This window comes from Bemisia tabaci, chromosome 5 (assembly GCF_918797505.1).
Source record: "Bemisia tabaci chromosome 5, PGI_BMITA_v3".
NCBI classification, from domain to species: Eukaryota; Metazoa; Arthropoda; class Insecta; order Hemiptera; family Aleyrodidae; genus Bemisia; species Bemisia tabaci.
In genome coordinates this window covers 15,202,226-15,223,953 of record NC_092797.1, presented here as the reverse complement: position 1 = coordinate 15,223,953, position 21,728 = coordinate 15,202,226, and the positions used below count along the sequence as shown (strand labels likewise).

The following is a 21,728-nucleotide window of genomic DNA, read 5'->3' as shown; positions in this document are numbered from 1 at the left end:
TTTTCGAACAAAAGGAATTTTAACGGCAAATTCTGAACCAGACATTATGATTGGTTCAGACCAGTTCATTCCATTTATTCCGAGTTTAACCAAAAATCGCGGGAATTTCAAACCAAATCCGGATATCCGTGTCTTTTAGACATTTCCGGTCAACCAGAGTTCCAGTTCTTAAACCGGAAACGGATACTCTTTTTGAATAATTTGCGTGCTCATACCGTAGCCGCAATCGTGGCTACAATGACCTATAGCGGCTATGGCCTTACCGAGCATATTCTAATCTTTCTTGAAGTTTTCCAGTCCGATTAAAGATCTGTTTTCATGGTTAAGGTGATTCGTCAAGCTCAAGTGACGTGGTCGAACTGGCATGCGATACATCGTATCGATTAAGTGAAAAATCTCGGCGAATTTTGAATTTTTAGCAAAAATAAGGACGATAGCCCATGCGCATGAGCCTAAAGAATCATTCGAAACCCAAAAATTGGCAAAATTCAGAGAAATGAAAGTAGAATGGTGTTTGGAAAAAAACCTCGCATTCGATTCAGTTATCGATTTCTGTAATGAATGCGAGGTTTTTGTCCAAACACTATTCTGCTTTCATTTCTCTGAATTTTGCCAATTTTTGGGTTTAGAATGATTCTTTAGGTTCATGCGCAGGGGCTATCGTCCTTATTTTTGCTAAAAATTCAAAATCTGTTGAGATTTTTGACCTAATCGATGCGATATATCGCATGCCAGTTCGACCTCGTCACTTGAGCTTGACGAATCACCTTAAATGCATTTCAACAGTGAAACTGCAGGAGCGTGTATCTCCGTTTGCAGCATAGGAGGCTTCCTGTCATAGGTACGAGGACAGCTTCTTGATTGAAAGGTAACAAATTTGTCTCAAATAAAGTGGTATTTAAAACAACCAAAAAAGTTCTTATACAAAGATCAATTTAATAAATTAATACATAATAAAAACAATCCATTGGGGACACTGTACATACACTTAAGTATAAAATTACAAATTAGTATCACAGACAGTAGACTTTCAAACAGTTAAACATAATTTAGTCATGATTTGGGAGGCACCATGCAATTTCCATCAGGATAGCGTTCTTTAAATGCTTGTATCAGTTCTGGATCTACCAATCGAACTCCGTCCACTTGATTTCCTAGAGTGATCCTAGAAAAGTAAAAATTGAATGGCCTGATTACAACAATGTTCAATAATTCCTACATACAGCCTTGCAAAAACACTCAAATATAATTGTATAAAAATTGCAATTTGATTGTGAAAGAAAAATTGCAATTAAAGAGGAAAAATCAGTTCAATAAAATTATAACAGATCCATGTTAGGCCTGTGCCACCTTTAGCAGGCAAGCTTAAAAATTGGTATTACCTCATTTTATTTCAATTTTTGTTACGAGAAAATTGCAATTTGTTTACAATTGCAAGAACTTGGCCAATTGTTGCAGAAAAATTACAATGATGGTGCAATGTTCTTGCAATCGAGTAGCAACTTTTTTGTTAAAAAATGCTACTTGGGCCTGAGGAGGCAGAAAAATGAATGAAAATAGTACCTAAAGAAAGCAGTAGTTAATGGGCAATATTTGGGAGTTGTTAACAATAAAGATCCATTCATGTCCACTTTTTAAAGGCAATAACTTTTCCCGGAAAATAATTAACATGTTTTTCTGGGATGTGTATCTTGGCGGGAGCATTCCCCCCTGCAAATTATTTTTCTAGGCCTCTGATGACTTTTAACTGCCTGCACATGATAGACTTTGCGGTTTTAAAATGAAGCCTTACGAGAGGATTTTTGCTGAGTAGACAGTAGGCACTCATATTTTTTTTGCCAAAAAAACAAATAATATTGTTGTTCGTGCAAGATCATGGATATGGAGAGAAAAGCTCAGCAATTCTAAGGCCACCACACACCTACAGACATTACTTAGCAGAAGATTCTGAACACTCCTGTGAATAAAGGAGTGAGGAAAACTCTATTACATAATAAACTTACCAATTCGGTTGAACATTGTGAGGTCTCCCAAAAAGTTCTATTTTTCTGGTACCAGGGGAGAGTCTTTCGATTATCCCATAGATTTCATCTGGTTTATGACTCGTGGCTCGAACTTCAGCTACAATTACATCACAATCGAGACCCCTATTTAAATTCATCGGATTCCCCTTCATGCCAACCTGCAATCACAAGAAAGAATAATTAGCTGAGCTATATTGGTTTGATCATTTGCAAATCAATTATGTTGAATTGAGAATTTACACACAAAAATTTTATTGCTTCATCTGAGAGTGCTTAATGAGCTGAGTTCGCAGTATTTTTCATAATTTTTTTCTGACATGGGAAATTAGAGATAATTAGATTTAAAAGTGAGAAAATCACCCCCCCCCCCCCCATGACGTCAGTTGGCAGCATTTTCAATTTGAACGCATGCATTTGAGCAGATTAGATTATTTTGTCATATTTCCTCCAATGGTTGTCCAATTTAGAAACCAAGGATATCCTCGAACTCAGTTTTCCTGACAGTACCATTTTAAAGATGAAATTTACAAAAATTCAGACCCCTGCAAAGTCTCTATTCTGAAATTATTGCAAACCTACATGTCGAATACTGCAAAAATTAAGCAGCAACTAAGTCAGTTTAAAAGCTTGCTTTTATAGTGAGTAGTTGCAAGATGGAGCATATTATGATAATCTAAGAGTATTTTAACGCTTATGAACTTACCAAACAATGTTCTTTTCCATGGTTGAGCCAATGACCAGTCCGTCCTGTTCTGATTATCCTTTGCAGCTGATTTGTTTTCACCCAAATCAATTCATCTACACGTTCGTAGCCCCACAACATTAGACACTCTCTGCCAAGTTCCATTGCTCTGAAAAATTCATTATGATATTTCAAGATGAGAGTGTACTACAGCAAGTAAATTTACAATCAGTGCAGTTTTAATAAAACTGTATGGGCCTTAGACTGCAATAATTCAAAGGACCCTGCACAAAAATTCGAAGATTTTGGCACCGGTTTTTTGTATTTACACCCTCCTGAGTAGCTGGACTTAGAAATCCAAACTATCCTTGTGTCATGAATAGGAAAAGCAGGACTAAAAATTGAATTTTTGATATTTTTGCATGTGGTTTTTCATGGAAATGTGGGTCTGTTGAAATGTGTGTTCGGACGCTGCGCTGTACTCAGTTGCTTTTCTTCCCAGTCAGGCAAGAGACAAAAACTCTCCTCAATCACCAATCAGATAATACAATATTTCTAATTTTCTACTGAATGATGCTCTTAAAACTGCTGGAAAAATTCGCCTTTCGCTTTTTTTCCTGTTTTTCTTGAAATTTGAGGAAACTTCAGTTATAAATCTTATCATGCCTGAAACCCATTCCGCCGAATTCTTTGGTTTTCGTGTTTTCCTGTCATAGTTTAATTTGTTGAAGAACTTTTGAAAAAATTAAGGATTAGATAATTTGTTTATATGAAAGCAAAATAGCACTTTCTACCTGTTTATTTCTTCTGTAAATTCCCAATAATCAATTTTTGAAGTTTTTAATGGCCTGAAAGAATCCTACTTGTTCTTCCCTCATTAAATCTTTATTGTGCGAGAAGATTAGTTGTCAATAGCTTAATCATTCACAACAGATTTTTTTCTGCGATAAAAAAGTTACAAAATTATAGTGTGAACTGCATTTAAACTCAATTTTATTGCAAATGCCTAACAAAGTTCTTAATTGTGAGACGGTATCAGAGACTAATAATTGAAAATAGATAATTCAGTTTGTGCAAAAGTCACATTACATTTGACCCCAGTTTCAAAACGAGTAAGACCAGATTTGGGGACAAGTCAGATGTCAGCGCTTGACAATACTGTAGTTCGATGAAAGGCACCTGTCAATAACATGTTATGCCATGCAATTTTTCTACATTCTGAAGTGAATTTTTTGCATAAACACTTTAGTAAAAAAGACTACAAAATTTATTATGGGTCTGGCTCACATATTTGATATTACCATCAAAATTTTTTGCTAGCCGACCCACTGAGTTTCCATGGTAATACCATTATAAAGCGAGTTTTCTTTAGAGGATCGGTGATACTTTTGTGCCCGAACCTGTGAGCTGCCATTCTATTTGAGTTCGGAACTTCCGATTCGGTGAATAACAAATCGCAACGATGCAGTGGTGCGTGATTAGGGTACCACCTCGCAAGGTGGTTCTAAAAAACGTTCGACCGATCAAAAACCAACGGATCTGATTGGTCAAATCTAGTAACAACGGTGTCCATGAGTGTTGGTTATTGATGAGACAAACCAGGCCAAAACTTCCCAAAGAGGTTCGGAACTTAAAATAAAATTCACTTATATTGTGACATCTTATTTGCCATTAACAATATTGACACACAAAAAAGAACCTCTTACCGTCCAGTAACCCAGAGGAAAAGAAGACCATCATCCTGCAGCTGCGGGATCCCGAGTTGTCGCATTTCATCATCAGACATAGTTCCGTATGGTAATTCCATGTGTATGTCCCACGGTGGATCTGCCATAATAACAGCAAATTTACCTGTGAGTGACAGAAAATATAAAAAATGTAACTTAGTTAGAAGTCAAAATATTTCAGTGGCAGTTTTGTCTGCACATGAATATGGGGCAGAATTTCTCCAAATAGGTGACATATCTTGAACAAATTGAGGAGGCAGATTTTGAAAATGACTACCTTATATTTAATTTTCAGTCTCATTTTGCTGAGTCAAATTGGGCAAAAGTAAAAAAGAAAATCCATCATTTTGAGCCAGTCTTGGTTCCGCATCATTCACTTTTCCTAAGCCCGTAAATGTGTTTATTCCTTTGGAAACCACCCCATTTGCTCTCGAAATTTAGGGAGGAGGGAGGGTCAACTGTTTTTAGGTCTGATCAACTTATTTGTGAATCCTCCCTCCTTTCCCTCCTTAAAGAAATACGATGATGAAACTCCCAAACCACATATCTCGTTTGCGGTATTTAAAAATCTCTGCTCCTCTTTTATTTTTTTAAAGGCGAACAGATCAACATTAGTCCTTGACATTTTTGCAGATTTTACTTTGTACAAAGAGGAAAACTCATGGAGGTTTTTGGGAATTGACGTTGAGAAGTTTTCCATTTAAAAAATAAAGTATGACAAGAAGTCTGCCACGTAGCAAACAGAGATACATTGTTTCGGTTTTCGCCATCGAACAGAGATTTAATAAATGGAACCACAAGGCACCAGGAAGTTAGTTTTAAATGATGGGACTCTCAAAATTTACTGCACATTTCAGTGGCAAAAATTTTCAAAATTTGCTTTAGTTTGAGCCTTGGACTTCCCAAACAAAGTGGCGACCCTGCTAAATGTATTCATATTTACTCCCTATCTATGCATGGAGAGTTTGACTGAAGTTTCTCAGCGTAGTGTGAGAGATCCTCTCCATTCTGACCTCAATTTTCAGAGCTTTTCTTGAGCTTGGGAGTTCGTTTCAGAGGAAACCAGTGGCGCCATTGTGTTTCTCGCAAAATTTTTTAAAATAAAAAGTACATAATCACAAATCCTTGACTCATGGAAGAGCTCCATTAAAGATCAGGAGAGACTTCTAACTAAATACTGGTTGCTTTCAAAAATAGTATGCTGTGTGCTATAGAATAGTGTTGCTTTCTTTTTAATCGTGACTTAAAATTCCTCACTCGGCATTTCCAAGGGAAAGCTTGCGTTCCGCTACATAAATACAGTCATAAGCGCGCAAATGAGTTGGAAAGTATCGTTACCTAAAACAGTCATGTCTAAGTAACGAAGATCACACTGCACCCACTGTGGAGGATACAGTATTGTTTTATCTTGAACTAAAAGCTTCTTTTCAACAATTTGCAGACTCTCATCTAGCAGTGGATCTTTTGACGTTGTTGAGCCATCCACTTCGTAATGAACATATCTGAAAATCAGAATCAAAAAATGCTATGAAAAGACACACAGAGGAGATCCGATCACTGAGAATGAGAACGATTAAGACAAGACTAAAGGTAGTATAAGAAATTATACATGATTACATATTCCTTTACTATGTTCTTTTTTACTCCTTTCTAAGGTGGCGATGAAATTTGTATCTCCATCATGGCAATGTCATAGAAAGTTTTAATCCCACCAGATCGATTTTCCCCACAGGCGATCATTTTTCTTCCCAGAGTTTAATCAATTTAAATCCAGAGTATATTACATTGAACGCGATGCCAAATGATACATTTATTGCTCTTGATTTTACTTTGAGAAAGAGCTAATGGCGACGTTAACGCCTGTGAGCAGATACGACAGACAAGTTTCCAGGAGAGCAAAAACCGCATTTCATGCCAAAATTGTCCGTTTCTCGTTTGTGATGAAATTCAATGACTATCACACTCAAGATTGGTGTAATTTGCATTAGTCTCAAAGTTATAGACATTTGAGGTGAAAAAAGTCAGGAGCTGGCAAGAATGCGTCGCGTCAGCTCCATCTTTGCTCAGGCGAGCAGTGATATCAGCGATGACGTCAACACATGAATGCAAGGTTACCTATGTGATTGTTCATCAGCCAACAGAAAACACCATGTTTCCATCAAAACTGCCTTCAAGATGAATATTATGCAAAAGGATGTGCATCAGTAATGCAAAATGCATTCAATTAAACAGCAGGTGCGTCATAGAGAGATGGTTGAAATACATCATATTTTTAGGATCACCAGATTTCAACATTTGGAGTCAAACCTCCTAAATTTCAACCATAGATCAAATTTTTCAGAGAAAATTTTTTGTTTTGATTTAGCATAAAATTTTGAGGCCATTGCAGGTGCAGAAGTGCTTTTCTTTATCGATTTTGAAGCAGACTTTTCAGGGTGAAATATTTCATGACTTAAACTGTTTTTCTCTTGAAATACCGATTTTTCAACCTCAAACTCTGAGACATACTAGAAAAGTCAATTTTTGGAATTTTTGGGTGTTCACTCTGAAAAATGATACAGATTGACCCCTCTAAGCAGTAACATCCTTATCTTAAATTTTGTCTTTTCACTTTAAATCCCCATGCCTGGTCTAAAGAAGGGTTAAAGGGTTAAAAGTTACAGAAGGATAACAGAATAATTTTTTTTTCTCATCCTAGAAGTGACATTGTAAGAGAGTAAATATTTGACAGAATACCCTTACTATTTATTTTTTGGGACATCCTTTTCTCAAAAACAAAAGAAGGTTTTGAGGAGTTTAATCCACTTACGAGTTGCAGAATTAAGCCTCTTGACATAAAAAAAATTAAGTAGATTTAATGATGGAGAATTAAAGTCAATGGAGCTTTTTCCTGAGTAGGAATGAAGAAAACATTAATGTATGAGGAACTTACTTGCAAGTGTCCATGTGAAAACATGTGTTCAAAAAGGAACAATCACCTAAAGATTCATCCGTATGACTTTGGATAATTTTCTTGAAATGCAATTTTTTACAGTGCTCATTTCCAACCCGTAAACATTCAGATTTCGTTCCATGTGGGCAAAATTCCATAACTTGAGCACCTAAGACAGATAAGAGCAACAAATGATGATGACCTAGCACATTTTGAAAGGGGAAAAGATACAGCTTTAATAAATTCAAATTGCTATTATAGGAGCTTAGAATAAACATGGACAATTTTTTCCAACTCCCAACAAAGAGTGGAAGAGTAGGTTTCAAAGAGTAGGAAATTCAGCTCAAAAATGATTAAAAAACGAATAGTCGTTTTTCTCCAGAGTAAATGCCGGACTTGTTGATGTAGTGGTCAAGACAGTCTCCTGCCAGTGCTGAAGTACCAAGTTCAATTTCTAGTTAAGTTTGTAAGTTTTTTTTTACATATTTTACTTTTTCTAAATTGTCTAATAAGCTTTCTGGACATATTTTTGCCAAAGAATACTACTTGAAAACATATTTCACAATATGGATGTTTGGTCATTATACTGCTTGAGACAATGACCACATGACTGAACTGGTTACCTGAAAATGATAGGTGAAATTTCTGCCAACGTTATGTTTTTTCATGCATGGTTGTTATTTATCTGCAAAATTTGTTTAAAACTTTCCTCTTTGTTTATAGATTCTTTCTGCTCATTCATTTTTAAGGTAAACTTTAAGAATATGACAAAAGAGGCAATAAAAAACTATGAGAGTGTAACTTCTGATGATTTTCACAAAATTTTGGGAGGAAAAACTCCAACTGAAGGCATTTTTAGAAAAAACTTTCTACAAAAAAAAAGTCTCACTTCGATCTATTGGACATGCTCCTTCGGTCTGACCATTTAGCCATTAGACATCTTGTTCCATAGGTCCCTAAAGCGCACTCATGGTCTTGGGCTGTTGGCGTTATGACACATGGAGGGGAGGCATATAATTTTCTTCAACCTTAAGTAAAGCAAATATTGAAAATTACCTCCTTGTGATCGAAAACGTTCCGCTAAAGACCTTTCTTTTGCAGTCGGTTTATTGAGAAGATCCAGTATCTCTTCACCCACTTTTTTCACCTCTTTTTCCCGAGCTGATGGCATAGACAACAAGGACATAATATCTGTAGTTTCTGTCTCTTTTTTATCTTTTATTTTCCCGGAATCTGAAGTCTGTTCTACTTTTCCATTTGACTTCAATACTTTTGGTGCCGGCTCCAACTCTTCAGGGTCGGTGCTCCCTGAAAAATTTATTTAACAATGTGAATTACAGCAGTTAAGCAAGGCAACGTTAAACTTCATACAATAAATCTTTGGTGCGAGAGTGTCTTAATAACAGCTCTCTGAGCCCTTTTAATCTGCTTAGGTTATTTGAGATCCTTTTTTAATGTAAGAAACTTCACATAAAATGTAAAATACAAAATTCAGACAATAAGAAAATGTTCATCCTAGTTAAGATGAGAATCTATGAACCAAAAACAAAGTGCCTAACCGAGGTGCCCTAGTGAATAATACAGATTTATGTATTTCCGTAATTGGTTGGACCCATTTAGCAAAATAATTTGACCAATTCATTTTTTAGCACAAGATACTGGAAAAAAATCGATGCACAAAAATAATACAACTTGTACCTTTCTTTCTTTTGGTTTCATCAGACGAGTCTTTGTTCAACACTTCTGACTCACTGTCTGACTGGTTTTTACTAGAGAGCTCATTGACCATGGCTTGAAGCTTTGAGTGTTCAACCGAGGTAACTTCTAAAACAGCGATTCCATTTTGAGTGCTTTCTTTAACACTGAAAAAATTAGAAGAAAGACTCCATCAATAAAATTTAAAGACATAAATATGTAAGTTAAAATTAATATTATATGCCAAGAAAATATAATTACTGATCACAATAGCATAAAAGTGAAAGTCTTACGTTAAGTCCACGAGTTTAAAAAACGACTTAGTCCAGGGGAAAGGTTATGTTACAAAAAATGTGATGAGAGATGAAGAATTCTAAGCTAAGAAAATAGAGCTCTTGCAAGCATCAGAGGTTTGCGATGTAAGTTTTTTTCGTTCAGTAAAATTTTGGAAGAAACAATGGTGCCACTTTTTTTCACTGGGACGAATTCCCAAGCTCTAACAGAGCTTTCTAAGTAGAGGTTGCAATGGAGGGGATCCCAACGGTACACTGAGATTCCACCTGGGCGATCTCCTCCATCGTCGTCTCAAGCCTCAACTGAGAGAGGTTTTTTGAGCTTTGGAGTTCGTTCCAGAAAAAACCAATGACACCATCAAGTTTCTCTGGAAATTAAACACACAAAAAAATACTTGAAATATAAATCCCTGACGCATGTAAGAGCTCCATTTCTTCAAATATTAAAGATTTGAAACAAAGAAAATGGCAATCAAATTAGGCCTTTAAAGCATTGGATTCAATCAAAAACAATAAAACTTACTTTGTTCTAATTTTGATACGCAAAATTGTGAGAAAATTTTTTTGAAAATAAATTGAAGGTGCACACTGACATTGTGAACGAATTTTGAGGATGGATGCCCAGTAGAGAATCCTTTCAAATGTATTAATTAGCTTAAAATTCAGCAACGTACGCATAAATCCCAGGGGATTTTAGATAAATTTTGGGGAAAATTGTGAAATGACAAGTGCAAATTCAAATCAGTCTTCACCACCAAAGTAAAAACTTAAAGCAAACTTACGACAATAATAAACTGAATCGTACAAAAATGCATTGATGTTTCATTTTTTGTTGTTACTCTTGTTGATCACAACTGATCACAACTAATCACAACTGATGATCCTTTTAACAGAAAAAAATTATTATCGAAAACAGAAAGAGAAAAAGTAGGTCCTTACTTGATAAGCTTTTGAGTGGCAAATTTTTGAAGTAAGTTGACAATTCCAGTATGAGTGATCAGGATTGAGCCAGGCTGCATTTTGGAGACTGTGGTGGTTAAAAATAACGATGTGACTGGCAATGATAGAGCTAGCTCCGTGAGACAGTTTAGTAGATGCTGCTCGGCCGTTGGATCACATTTTGATGAGTCATCGCTGATTTCAGAACCATCAATTTCATCTATGAAAAAAAAAAAGATTTTAAGGAGATTTTCAGAACTCAACATCTTATATTATTAGAGTATTCTTATTAAGGAAATTTTGATTAAAATATAAAAACATGCAAGAGGATTTTTTGCACTATTCTTATGGCAAGATGATACCGAATAAAGTTATCAAACTAAATCCTGATTCAACTTTTTTGGCTACCAATGAACTACACTTCAAGATGCAATAATATGTAACCATCTGCTCTTAAATTTCATGCATTGCCAAGGTTAAATATGAGCAGCGATAAGTTTCAAACTACCTCCTTGGAGTCTTTGATAAAAATGTTGAGAACATGATTACGTCCTGCAGAATTCAGAAATGTTCAGTAAGAAAACTTACCTAAGCTTTTGGAAATAATAGGTGATCCTATCTTGATAATGCCTAAAGTGTCCGCAGATAGTATTTTATCTAAATATGTAGAAAAGGTAGAAATTAGTTGATACAGAACAGTAATCATATCAAATAAAAGTCATGAAAAATATCGAATGAAACTGGCATATGATAAATACATATAGGAGATTTGGTGATGGTATTCTTAGATGATGCACCAAAAATACCTTTATGACCATAGGAGGCAATTAGATGCGTTCTCTGGAAGGACCAGGTCAACTGTTGGTTACCCGATGAGTACCGTTGAGAGTTTGACGATTGTTCTTGAAAACTTGCTGACTTCTCACTAATAACCCAATGACTGTCATGGCGGGGCTTCAGCCAACGCAGTTGCCAAGCACCTTTCATACGTGTTGGGCAAAGCTGCTGAGCATTGAGATAACCTCAATGTCTATTTGAGTCGCCATGTTAGTCACATGATGAAAGTTTGTCATCGGGTAATCCATGAAAAATCAGCATCATTTTTTCTCGGATGCATCCAGAGAACGCATCTCTTCAATATGGAGACTTCGCTGATGCTTGACAAATATTTGACATTGCGACAGCTTTACTATTCTCTTGAATTTCTTTTGAGAAACACTGACTGCAGTCCAAATATCAATGGCTAAAATGCAAGATCACGTACCTCCGTTTCGCAATGTTGTAGATTTCTAATCATACTAAGTATATTTTCTCCTTGCAAAACTAGTCAACATAGTTGCGCAACTATTGAGGGTACTTTGTGCAACTGTTGAAGGAAGAAAGTGTTGCAAAAATGTTACACTTATAAGTGAAACTTTCAAGGTTAGAAACCTCAAACAGTTGTTTGCCTTTGTGTATTGATAAACGCTGATTACAAGTGAAGCCGTAGTTTACTGCGGGTGTTTTATTCCTGAGCGGTTATTGTTCAGAGATATTTGTATACATTTCAGAATCAATTTTATATTTTCGTTTGTAGCATATCACTACAGCAGGAAATTAAAATTTTATCGAATATATTTTCTTTTTACCCATATCTGTGTTACGTTGTTGTTTTTTGTTTTATACCTGGTCAAAATAACTCAAAATATTCACCTCCCGTTCATAATTATCAGTTCAGTTACCTCAGTTGACATTGTTTAACCTAAAAAAATTAATGTTGTTCAAATATTCCTGCCTAAAAGTTCTAGGGGCACATGCGTGTGCGTCGAGACAGGGAACTTTGGTTTGTGCAACAAACTCGTGCACCTAATTCCCTCAACAGTTGCGCCGTTGAGACGAGGCTTTAGTTTATTTAATTTACATGCTCATGAGGAAAGATACCAACCTGCTGATACACTACTTGCAGACTGATTAAGAATGTCTTGTCTTTCTTTTTTCCTCTTCTGTAATTTTTCTCGCAAGCTGTTTCTCTTGCTTTTGATTGCTTGGATATCCTCCCATGCATCTGACATTTTCTCTGAATGAAGGGCTGCAAAGATAAAAATAAGGGGTTGAGGATGAATTGAGATGCATTGAGGTTGCTATATTTTTGTGGCTAGACCACCACTATATTTCAAATACAAAATTCGTTCAATTATTTAACTGATACAGGACTATACGTGACTTTCACAACCTAAGGTTTCAACAAGAAAGAGGGAAAGAACGCTCAGAGGAGATAAAGTTTGCATTTTAAATATATTTCTTGGAAATTGGGAATGGGTTTCCCAGGCACCAGTAGAAACATTGATTGAATCGGTTCCTGCAAAAGAGTCCGATGTTCAATGCAGTGTTTCAGAGAAGCAAGGGTTTTTTTGCCCCACGACAATGGTTATTATGATTATCTCTTCAGTAAATATTTTTTTACTAATTTTTTTGTTTTTTTTGTTTTGAATTCAATTTACTTATTAGTATCAGATTATACAATAAATCACAGGACTTTCAACTATTCGGTTACATGGTCGCTGTCTTAAACTAGTACTAATGACATAATAATTAAGATTAATCTGATAAGATAAGCTAATTTAAATATGTAAATATATCAAAGTCCCGCCTTACATGGCGTTGACTAGATTGAAATTAAAAATAATAGTACACTAAATTTAAAACTAAGGATGAGTGCAAAAGCTAAATTTACAGAGTGCAAAAAACCGATTTTTTTACTAATTTGTTACTAATTTGTAATGTTCGAACATCTTAAAACAACTTTAGAAGGTAAGTTCCAATTAAATTGCCCATACAAATACTGAAATACTGTTTTGGACAGCGGGCATTTTTGTGCGAGCTGATTCAACTATACGAGCATATTGTTCCTGATCACTGACATAAGCATATTTCAAAAGAGTCAAGCCATTCAAGAAACTCAGACTTTCCAGCTAACTATCGATTTAGCTTCTAGAGTCCATGCCAAGTAAGTTTACGCACTTCCAGACAGCGACAGAAGCTCCGCCATTTGGATCCTTCCATTTACTTTACATGTAAAACTAACATCACACGAACTACTGTTGCAGTCTAAATGTCGTAAACTTGTTCGGCGCGGACTCTAATCCAATGGAATCCTCACGGGGGCTACTGACTATATATGACTGACACGTAACTGTCCGACCCGCAAGATTGGAAGGTTTCTTTTTTTTCCTTCATACCTGGCCAAAGAGAATTGAAATAATCCGACATGACCGCTACAGTCATGCAATGACTTTTGTTAAGTTTAGAAATTGACAGAATTTAAACTTACAAATTCAGATGCAGAAATTCATACAGCCGCCGAAGAATGTACTTGCGTACTGCGCAGGGCTGGAAATACTAGTTGGACTCCAAAACCTAGACGCACAAGTTTAAAACAAATAAGAAAGGGGAAATCTTGAGATATTTGAATTACAATCAAGACTTTACATACATTTTTCCTAATCAAGCTGATCTAGTGATCAATTTATTCCACTATTTTGGTTGATATTTCTGCCTACTTGGCAACAAGGAAAAACAAAAGAATACATCTTCACCAACACCCGAAATCAAAACAGTCATCTAAGATGACTTTCATGAAATTCATCGATCAACATTGTTTACATTCTTCCTGGGTTTGGCTTTTTTTTGGAGTTCTTAATACATATTAAATTTGATTAAAAGTAAAGTATTTCCAAGATAGTACGCTGTTGCACTCACTATATGTAAGTACTCATCATCGATTTTTTTTGTATCGCACACGTGTTGTCTTTCAGAAGTGGATCTGACAATGTAAAATGATAGTGGCTCTACCCTTGCTGCATCTCTTCTGCAGCCCTTTTTCACTGGGGAAGCCCACTGCTGCGAACACTTTTTAATTCATCCATGTGGGCAGGTTTTTCTCGCGAACACAATGTGTGCTGTACGAAATTCAGCCCCTACTTCAGATGATGTAATAGACTTAGTCAGTGATGATGATAACGAGGATGTTGATGAGGACCGAAGTACGCAGACTTTGCAAGAACTCTGTGAGCTCGCCTCCCTCAGATCCTTAATTCCTCGCGACTTTCTTTCCAAAGCCCTTGACAGTGACTTCAATTTTTTCAATAAAGAGCTGGCATTGGCATTACTTAAAATCCCAGGGATCAAGGCATGCAGTCCTGCTGGTGGAATTACATCAACTGCAGTTCCTCTCAATAGTAATTCATCAACTGTCTCGTCTACAACAACACCAAATACCATCAGTGGTGGCAGTTTACCACCAAAGATCAAGCAAGCCCGGGGCCAAAATCGTAAGTCTGCAACTATTACATTAGACGGAAGACAGAATAAGAAAGTGGCAGCACCTGGCAGTTCATCAAGATGTAAAGAAGGAATTGTCATATCTAATTCAAATGATACCAATCAAAAAGTCAGTAAAACCTCAACCATTTCAAATGGTATTGTTTCTCCCTCTATTGCCAATTCTAGCCCTGCCAGTAATTTTATAAATAAACTGACTTCATCAATTGCCAAAACATTAGATACCCCCACTCCAACACAGAGTGTTTCCTACCGTGGATTTACAATAACTCCCTCTATAAATTCAGCGCCAACAACGAATAATACAGCCTTAAGTGAAGTCCGCCGAAAGCCACCACCTTTTAGCTATTTCTGTCAAAAGTGTCCTGAAAAATTCAAATATAATATAGCACTTCTTGATCATTTGTCTACCATTCACGGTATTAGTTCAGACCCAATCAGTAAAGACTTTGACCGGTCAAATAAGAAGAGTAAAACAAATAAAATTAAAATCCCAAGAAGAGGCCGGCCAAAAAACGTAAGCAATGATGTAAACTCACCTCCCTCTGTCAAAATAAAGAGGAATCCAAAAGGAACACGAACCAAAAGGAAGAGCAAGACTAGTGATGGTGTCATTGCCAAAAAAGCACTGTCAAATGCCCAGGAGCCTTGTGAAAGACTGTCGCCTGAAAAATCAAAGAATCAATTGCCTACGACTGTTGTAGAAACCGAAACTGCTGAAGAGAAAACTGCCTCTACACCTGAGCACAAAAAGAACAAATCTGCATCCAGTCCTCTTTTAAATGGTGATGACTCAACAGATGATTCCTCATTAGCAGATAATCTCATTATGGATATTGGTGATGGTCAGCTCCCTGATAGTATGAATCATGACGCACAAGCTGCATTCTCTCTTGATGCTGCCTCTGTTCCCATCGACAGTTTGATGAAATCCTTCAAGTTTTTAACTTACGCTGTACTAGAAAGTGATAAAGGTAAATTTTATAGATGTTCTCTTTGTGGTAAAAACTCTCAAGCCATTGAACGATTCTTAGACCATTTTGAAAAAAGTTGCTGGCGGTCTGCGGGTGGGTTGAAATGTCCATTTCCAGATTGTTCGTCAAGTACTTTTTCTCCGAAAGTATTGCGAGATCATTTCAAAACTAACCATAACATTGTGACACATTCTTGTGAAGTGTGTAGAAGTTATTTTGTAGATGAAGAAGACCTAAAAGAACATTATCGACTCTTATGCATAAGTTGTGATAATAGCAAATATACATGTCCAATGGGTAGTTGTAAGGTTGAATATTTTCATGAGCTGCACTTCAGAAGTCACTTATCTCGTAGACACAAGATTATCACTGCTTCCACTTGCAGGATTTGTAAATTATTCTTTCATAAAGAAGATGATCTTAAAGACCACCTTAAAACTCAGGAACATGTATTGGCTAATGTGAAACATATGCGTAAACTGAATGAGGTACGTAAGCTTCGGCAAGAACAGGAAAAAAAGAAAAAAGATCTTGAGGTCTGCGGATATTATCCAAAGCCTGTTTAAAGCAAGTACCCATCCCTTTAAAAGTGTAAGTTCTTCCTGGCCCTTTTTCTTTTGTTATTTCTTCCAAAAGATGAGAATTTTCATTTTACATTATTATTTGTATTACTTTGAATGGTTTAAAAAAATATGTGCAGTATTACCTCTATAAAAGACTTCCAAAACTTTCCTGAAAAAGGCATTTGTATTCAACGTTTTTGCAAAACAGCCCATATCTCAAGTAGCACAGTTTGCAAATAATTCCAATTACATAGTAAACTTACTTCTATTGTTTTAGATTGTTGTGTATGTTGTCCATTCACTAATTGAAGGGGCTCCTCAGGGGTGCGTCGGTGCGTATTGTCCTAGGCCTCCGCAATTTTCTGCAACATGCTGGGTTTTTGCAAAGAGTGCTGATCAAAATTTTGTTAAATTTTCTGATAATTTTTAGATAATTCTTGGAAGTGTGCCAAAGTTGCGGTACTCCACAAGAATTGAAAATCTAAAAACTGTCCAGGGAAGAAAAATTCTTTCAGCTTCCACAATTTTTAGGTTCAACCGCAACTTGATCATGACTGCGCAACCACGCGGTCTAGAATAATTTGCACCCCTGGTGTTCCTCTTCTTGAAATTTATTGCAATAAAATTGAAAGTAAATTACAGTCGGTTTTGCATTGCAAATCATCTACCTCTCTCACGTAATACATGGAGCTCATTTTGTTAATTGTTTAAAATTTGCTTTTATTGACCAAATAATGTAAAAATATCGCAATTTCATTGTTTAAAAAATGAAATATCATTTCTATAAATTGAAAGGTTATCTCAATGTTCTTGTTGTACTGAGCTATTTGGGAGCTAAGTTGTCAGAAAAAAATATCAAAACTTTAAAATATTTACTCAACCTGCCAACACAAATAAGGACGACTTAATGAAATGTACCTATCACAAAGAAACTGCATCCGCTCTTCCTCCAGAAACCATACATTTTCAATCTTATTCAAAAGAATTTTTTTTTGTTTTGTAAGACCAATGTGATTTTAAGACAACTAAAGTCTTTGCTCAAAGGCGATTATTCAATACCTAATAATTTCTTTATAAAATGCCTTTAAGGCCGAAGATGCTGTTATCTATTCCACAACTTTGAATTATTGTGACATAATGTTGATAGTCAGACTTGTTTCATGTCAGAAGGCTCTCAAAGTTCACTGCCTCTTGCTGAAAATATGTATGTTTTCTTAACTGTATTTGGAGAATGAATGTAGATTGTATCCGATACCACACTCAACTTAAACTTTTTGCCTTTCAAGATATACCTACCTACTTAAAAATGTTTTCTCTCTTGCTGTATTAAGTATTTTACAACTAAGTTTATCATTTTAGAATCTATTCAATGCAATGCATCAAATATGTCCATAACATGCCAGGTCATAGCAATCTTTGTATCTTATTTGTCGGAACAAATGACAATAATAGTATTATTGCCTCTGAATTGTTGAGGGCTGCTTTAAATGTAAGTAAAGGCTAGAAGTCTAAAATTTAATAACTGTTTCCAATTAAATTTGTTGCCCTGCAAATTAAAAACTACAAAAGTGGTTCATTTTTGCTACAGTCAAATTTTCGTCTCTCACACTAAAAAATAACAATAATTATCGACTGAGCTGTTTCAGTATTTCTTACTTACATTTTATTTGTGAAGGTAGGAATATGAGAGCCACCTAATGTCTTTCTCTGAAACTCCCAGTAATTTTTCTTCACCCTTGTAAGGAAAAACTCTGAAATTTTCAGCCTAATTCATGCGAAAGTTTTCCCCATGAAAAAAAAAATGTTTATAGAAATTTTTGGAACAGCGTAGACAAGATATGTTCCTTCGTACAAGAGACAACAAAATGGGTTACAGTTACCACCTTGACTAAACCGACTTCAAACTTGCAGATTAATTCAAAATCATATTATTGAAGAAATAGGTAAATCCACTTCATTTACCTAGACTTTATGATTTCTCTCCCCTTGCCGAATATTTTCTAATGTATTGTATTTTAAGTACTTAGTTTATCAATTATCTAATATTGGGAGTAAACAGTGTCAACATAATCGAAGAAATCAGTACCTTCTTACTGATCAGATATTTTTCATTTTCTCAAGTTTTAGGATAAAAATTTTTTTAAGAGGACAATGAGAGTTCATCAAAATACCTAAAAAAATATTTAGTCTCTATATTTTCAGTCCAAGTGGGTAATTCACAAAAATTGTGCTCTCGATCAGCCTGCGTTATTTTTAGCCATTTTTGGATTTGAATGGTACTTAAGTAGATACAATAATAAAGAAAGAAAATAAGGGGCTTGAAGAAAAAAGCGCATAAGTTCAGTTTTTGAAAAAATTTAAATATTAATGATATCAACTAAAACTAGTCTTAAAGTATAACTAATAATCTGTGAAAAATTCTTTTCTGAAATCCAATTTTTAAGGATCAAAAAGTGAGTTTGAACTATCTTGCAGTCATAAGGCTCCATGTAATTTGAAACTTTAAAAACCTATTTCTTGAAATAGCAAAAACTGCTCTTATGGCAAAACCCAGCAAGCGTCTTCTAATTAAGTAGTGTATTGCTAAGATTGTGATCACTTTTTCTCTGATTCTAGAAGAATTCGCTGGCTCATTGAGACTAACGATTTTTTCATGAAAATGATCGAGACTCAAATTTAGTGAAAATTTTCCTGTTAAAATTTCATGAAGTAATAGCATCCCAGTTTTTTAAAATTAAAAACACTGTGCTTAATCTTAGCAACACCTAGTGCTTACCTACTTTTTGGATTTCCAACTTTTGCTAATAGCTTCCTAGCTATCTCAGTAGGTATTAATTTTTAATTATGACAAGGAAAAATAAAAAAGAATGAACTCATAATTATTTTCTTAAAGGGTGAAATACTTTCAAACACCTCGTTTGTATGTTCATTGTATGATAATTTGGACCATATTTCGCAAGAAGGAACCACTAGGAAATTTTGGCTCATTTTAGAAAGAACATATTGGCCATTGGCTTCTATATGCAGGAAGGTGCTTTCATGGAAGAGCCAGAGATGGTGGTTCCTTATTGCAAAATGTAATCCATTTTGTGACTGTTCCACAGATGTTGATGCAATGTAGGTAGCTGTGATTTTGCAATTTTTGTCTCGATTATGCCCTGTTATTTAATTTCATACAAGTCGGATAGAATTAGGTCAGTTGATAGTTTTCTTTACAGTTGACCATGGGTCAACTTTTATTTTTTTTTTATTTTTTTTTTTTTACTTCTCTCTCTTTTTGAGACACTTTGATATGATTATGCAATTCTCCTTCAGTTCTGAAAATTCAATTCCTGTGAATGTTCATCTGAGTGTATCCACTGTATCAACCCTGATTTCTCTTGTATTTTATTGAATGTTTGTACTTATGTAGTCACCACAACATCGGTAATAAGTAACTCACAAACACTGTGTCTCAAAGAATTAAGTCAACATCAAGCATATTATGTCTTAAGACTTAGATATTTTTGTAAACCAATTTACGGACATCTCAAACTGAAGATTTAATTTTTTTGCGAACTCATTTATTTGTATATTTTTTTTTAAAAAAAGTACCAGCTGGCTCAATGGTTTGTTAGGCAAAACCTATTTAATTTGATAAATACTAACTGATAGCTCTTATTTTTCTTGAAATTAAGACCTGAAGATCATTTTCCTGCGACAAACCACTGAGAATCTATGCTGCTTTAAAATTTCTGACTTTGAAAACTCTACCCTCCCCCTTTTTATCCTTGTGGAGACAGGGTGAAAATTTGCACCAGTTTTAAGTCGCTGAGAGGAACCTCTGTCACCCAGCCTTGAGAAACTTGTAAGATTCTGTGTTAATAGCCCCTTTTCATTAAATGTCAATCACAAAATGTCGCAACCAGGTAGTTTAGAGAAGCAGTGTTTTGTTTCTGATATAAATTTATTACTCAGAAGATAAAGCAATCACTGCAGTTTACATGTACTGTAAAAAAATCTGTAGCTGCTAGTATTTTGTTCTTTGAGTCAATGCCTCTGGTCTTACCAACTGCTTAGCTGTAGCTGAATGCTTAGCTTTAGTTCTTAGTTTGCAGCCTTCTAGACTGCACTAAGAAATTCATCTGCTAAATTTTTGCTTTTTAATTGGACCAACTGTTGGTCGGAATTCCGTTGGAGAATCTGAATAGTTGGTAGCACAAGTTGTTCAAAAAATTGATCTCAAACTCTACCTAGGTTTACTTACTTATTTCAAAATAATTAGGTATACTTCCTCAATGGTAGCTTATCATTTAAGTGTTATTCAAGCCTCATTAATTGTTTCTACGTATTTTGCCCTCGATTTTTTGCATGGAGACTTGCATGCTTTACTAGTTAGGAAAAAGGCAGGTACATATTCAGTAGGATTAAGTTAAACGACAATTTTCTGTCAGTGAACGAAGGAAGAAATTCAACATTTTCTTTATATTCTGTGCTTATAGACAATATGCAAATATTGTAATGTTAGTGTAATTTAATGTTGAGGTTTGGTATCTACCAAAGCTAGAGGATATGTAGTCATTCAATTATTTTAAAATTTTACCCACCCCTCGTTCCGCTGGATGGAACAAATATGTACCACTGCAAAATTGTCTAAAGTCACAGTAGATTATATATAGCCTGATAATATATTTTTGTTATCACATTCGGTATTCGTAAATTCTACCACAAATACGTATTGCGTGCAATATATTCCAGGAACTTCCTCCTGCAGACTTGTGTGAAAAAACATGGATCATACTTCAGCACCAAGATCATATTTCTACAATTTATTTTGTGAAGTTACATTACCAGCCTTTTTCACTGCCCAGATCTCGGGCTAATAGGCAACTACTTACTCTTTGCTGTCATGATGTAAGCACTCACCAAAAGGTCCTATCCAAAAATTTAAATTTGATTTAATTACTCCCTCCTGTTTTCACCGGTGATCATGCTAAGTTTCCTAAGTCTCTAATCTACCCCTTTGTAAATAATTTTGTCCTCGCGCAAAATATTTAAGAATTCAAAAAAAGGAGGATCAGTTTGGTTGTCTCCTAATTTTTAGTTCGTAACTACCATTTAGGGGCTTGGAAGATAATTGAGCGAAAAGCAGTGTTTTAAAAAATTGAGATTTTATTAATTTCAACGTAAATTACCTAATCTCAAAATATATTTCAAGAAAAATTTACTACTAAAATCCAATTGTAGGATCAAAGAGTGACTTTGAACCTCTCTTTCTGCCATAATGTTCCATTTAATTTTGAAACTTTAAAGACTCATTTCTTGAAATGGCAAAAACTGCCCTTATCCCACTTTTTTTCCAAGCCCCTCCATTGAGCGTTCCTTTTGTTTATTGGAGGATGTTGTTCTTTTTCATTTCCAAATTAAAAAATTGTTTGTTTACTTTATGAAAGTGTCTTATTTTATTTAAATTGACCTTGAAAACTTATGTAATCGTGCAGGAAAGGTAGAAAGAAAGAGTTTTTCCTCCCTTTAAATTGTTCATGGGTTCCCATGTGTAGTAGCTCTCGGATGAAATGAATGAAATAAGCACTAGTAGG

The 21,728-nt window shown here is 35.3% G+C and overlaps 1 protein-coding gene across 1 annotated transcript; it reads right to left on the bottom strand.

Annotated features, from left to right (window-relative positions):
* Positions 1-915: 915 nt before the first annotated feature.
* Positions 916-13,813, bottom strand: Mettl3 (methyltransferase like 3). Its single transcript, XM_019058899.2, has 12 exons — positions 13,603-13,813; positions 12,217-12,360; positions 10,881-10,949; positions 10,293-10,512; positions 9,064-9,227; positions 8,422-8,673; positions 7,366-7,534; positions 5,772-5,935; positions 4,413-4,557; positions 2,728-2,875; positions 2,004-2,182; positions 916-1,165 (listed from the first exon to the last, which is right to left on the bottom strand). Exons 2-12 carry the CDS (start codon positions 12,341-12,343, stop codon positions 1,054-1,056), a joined length of 1,749 nt encoding a protein of 582 aa, XP_018914444.2. The 5' UTR covers positions 12,344-12,360; positions 13,603-13,813; the 3' UTR covers positions 916-1,053.
* Between the last annotated feature and the right edge of the window lie 7,915 nt (positions 13,814-21,728).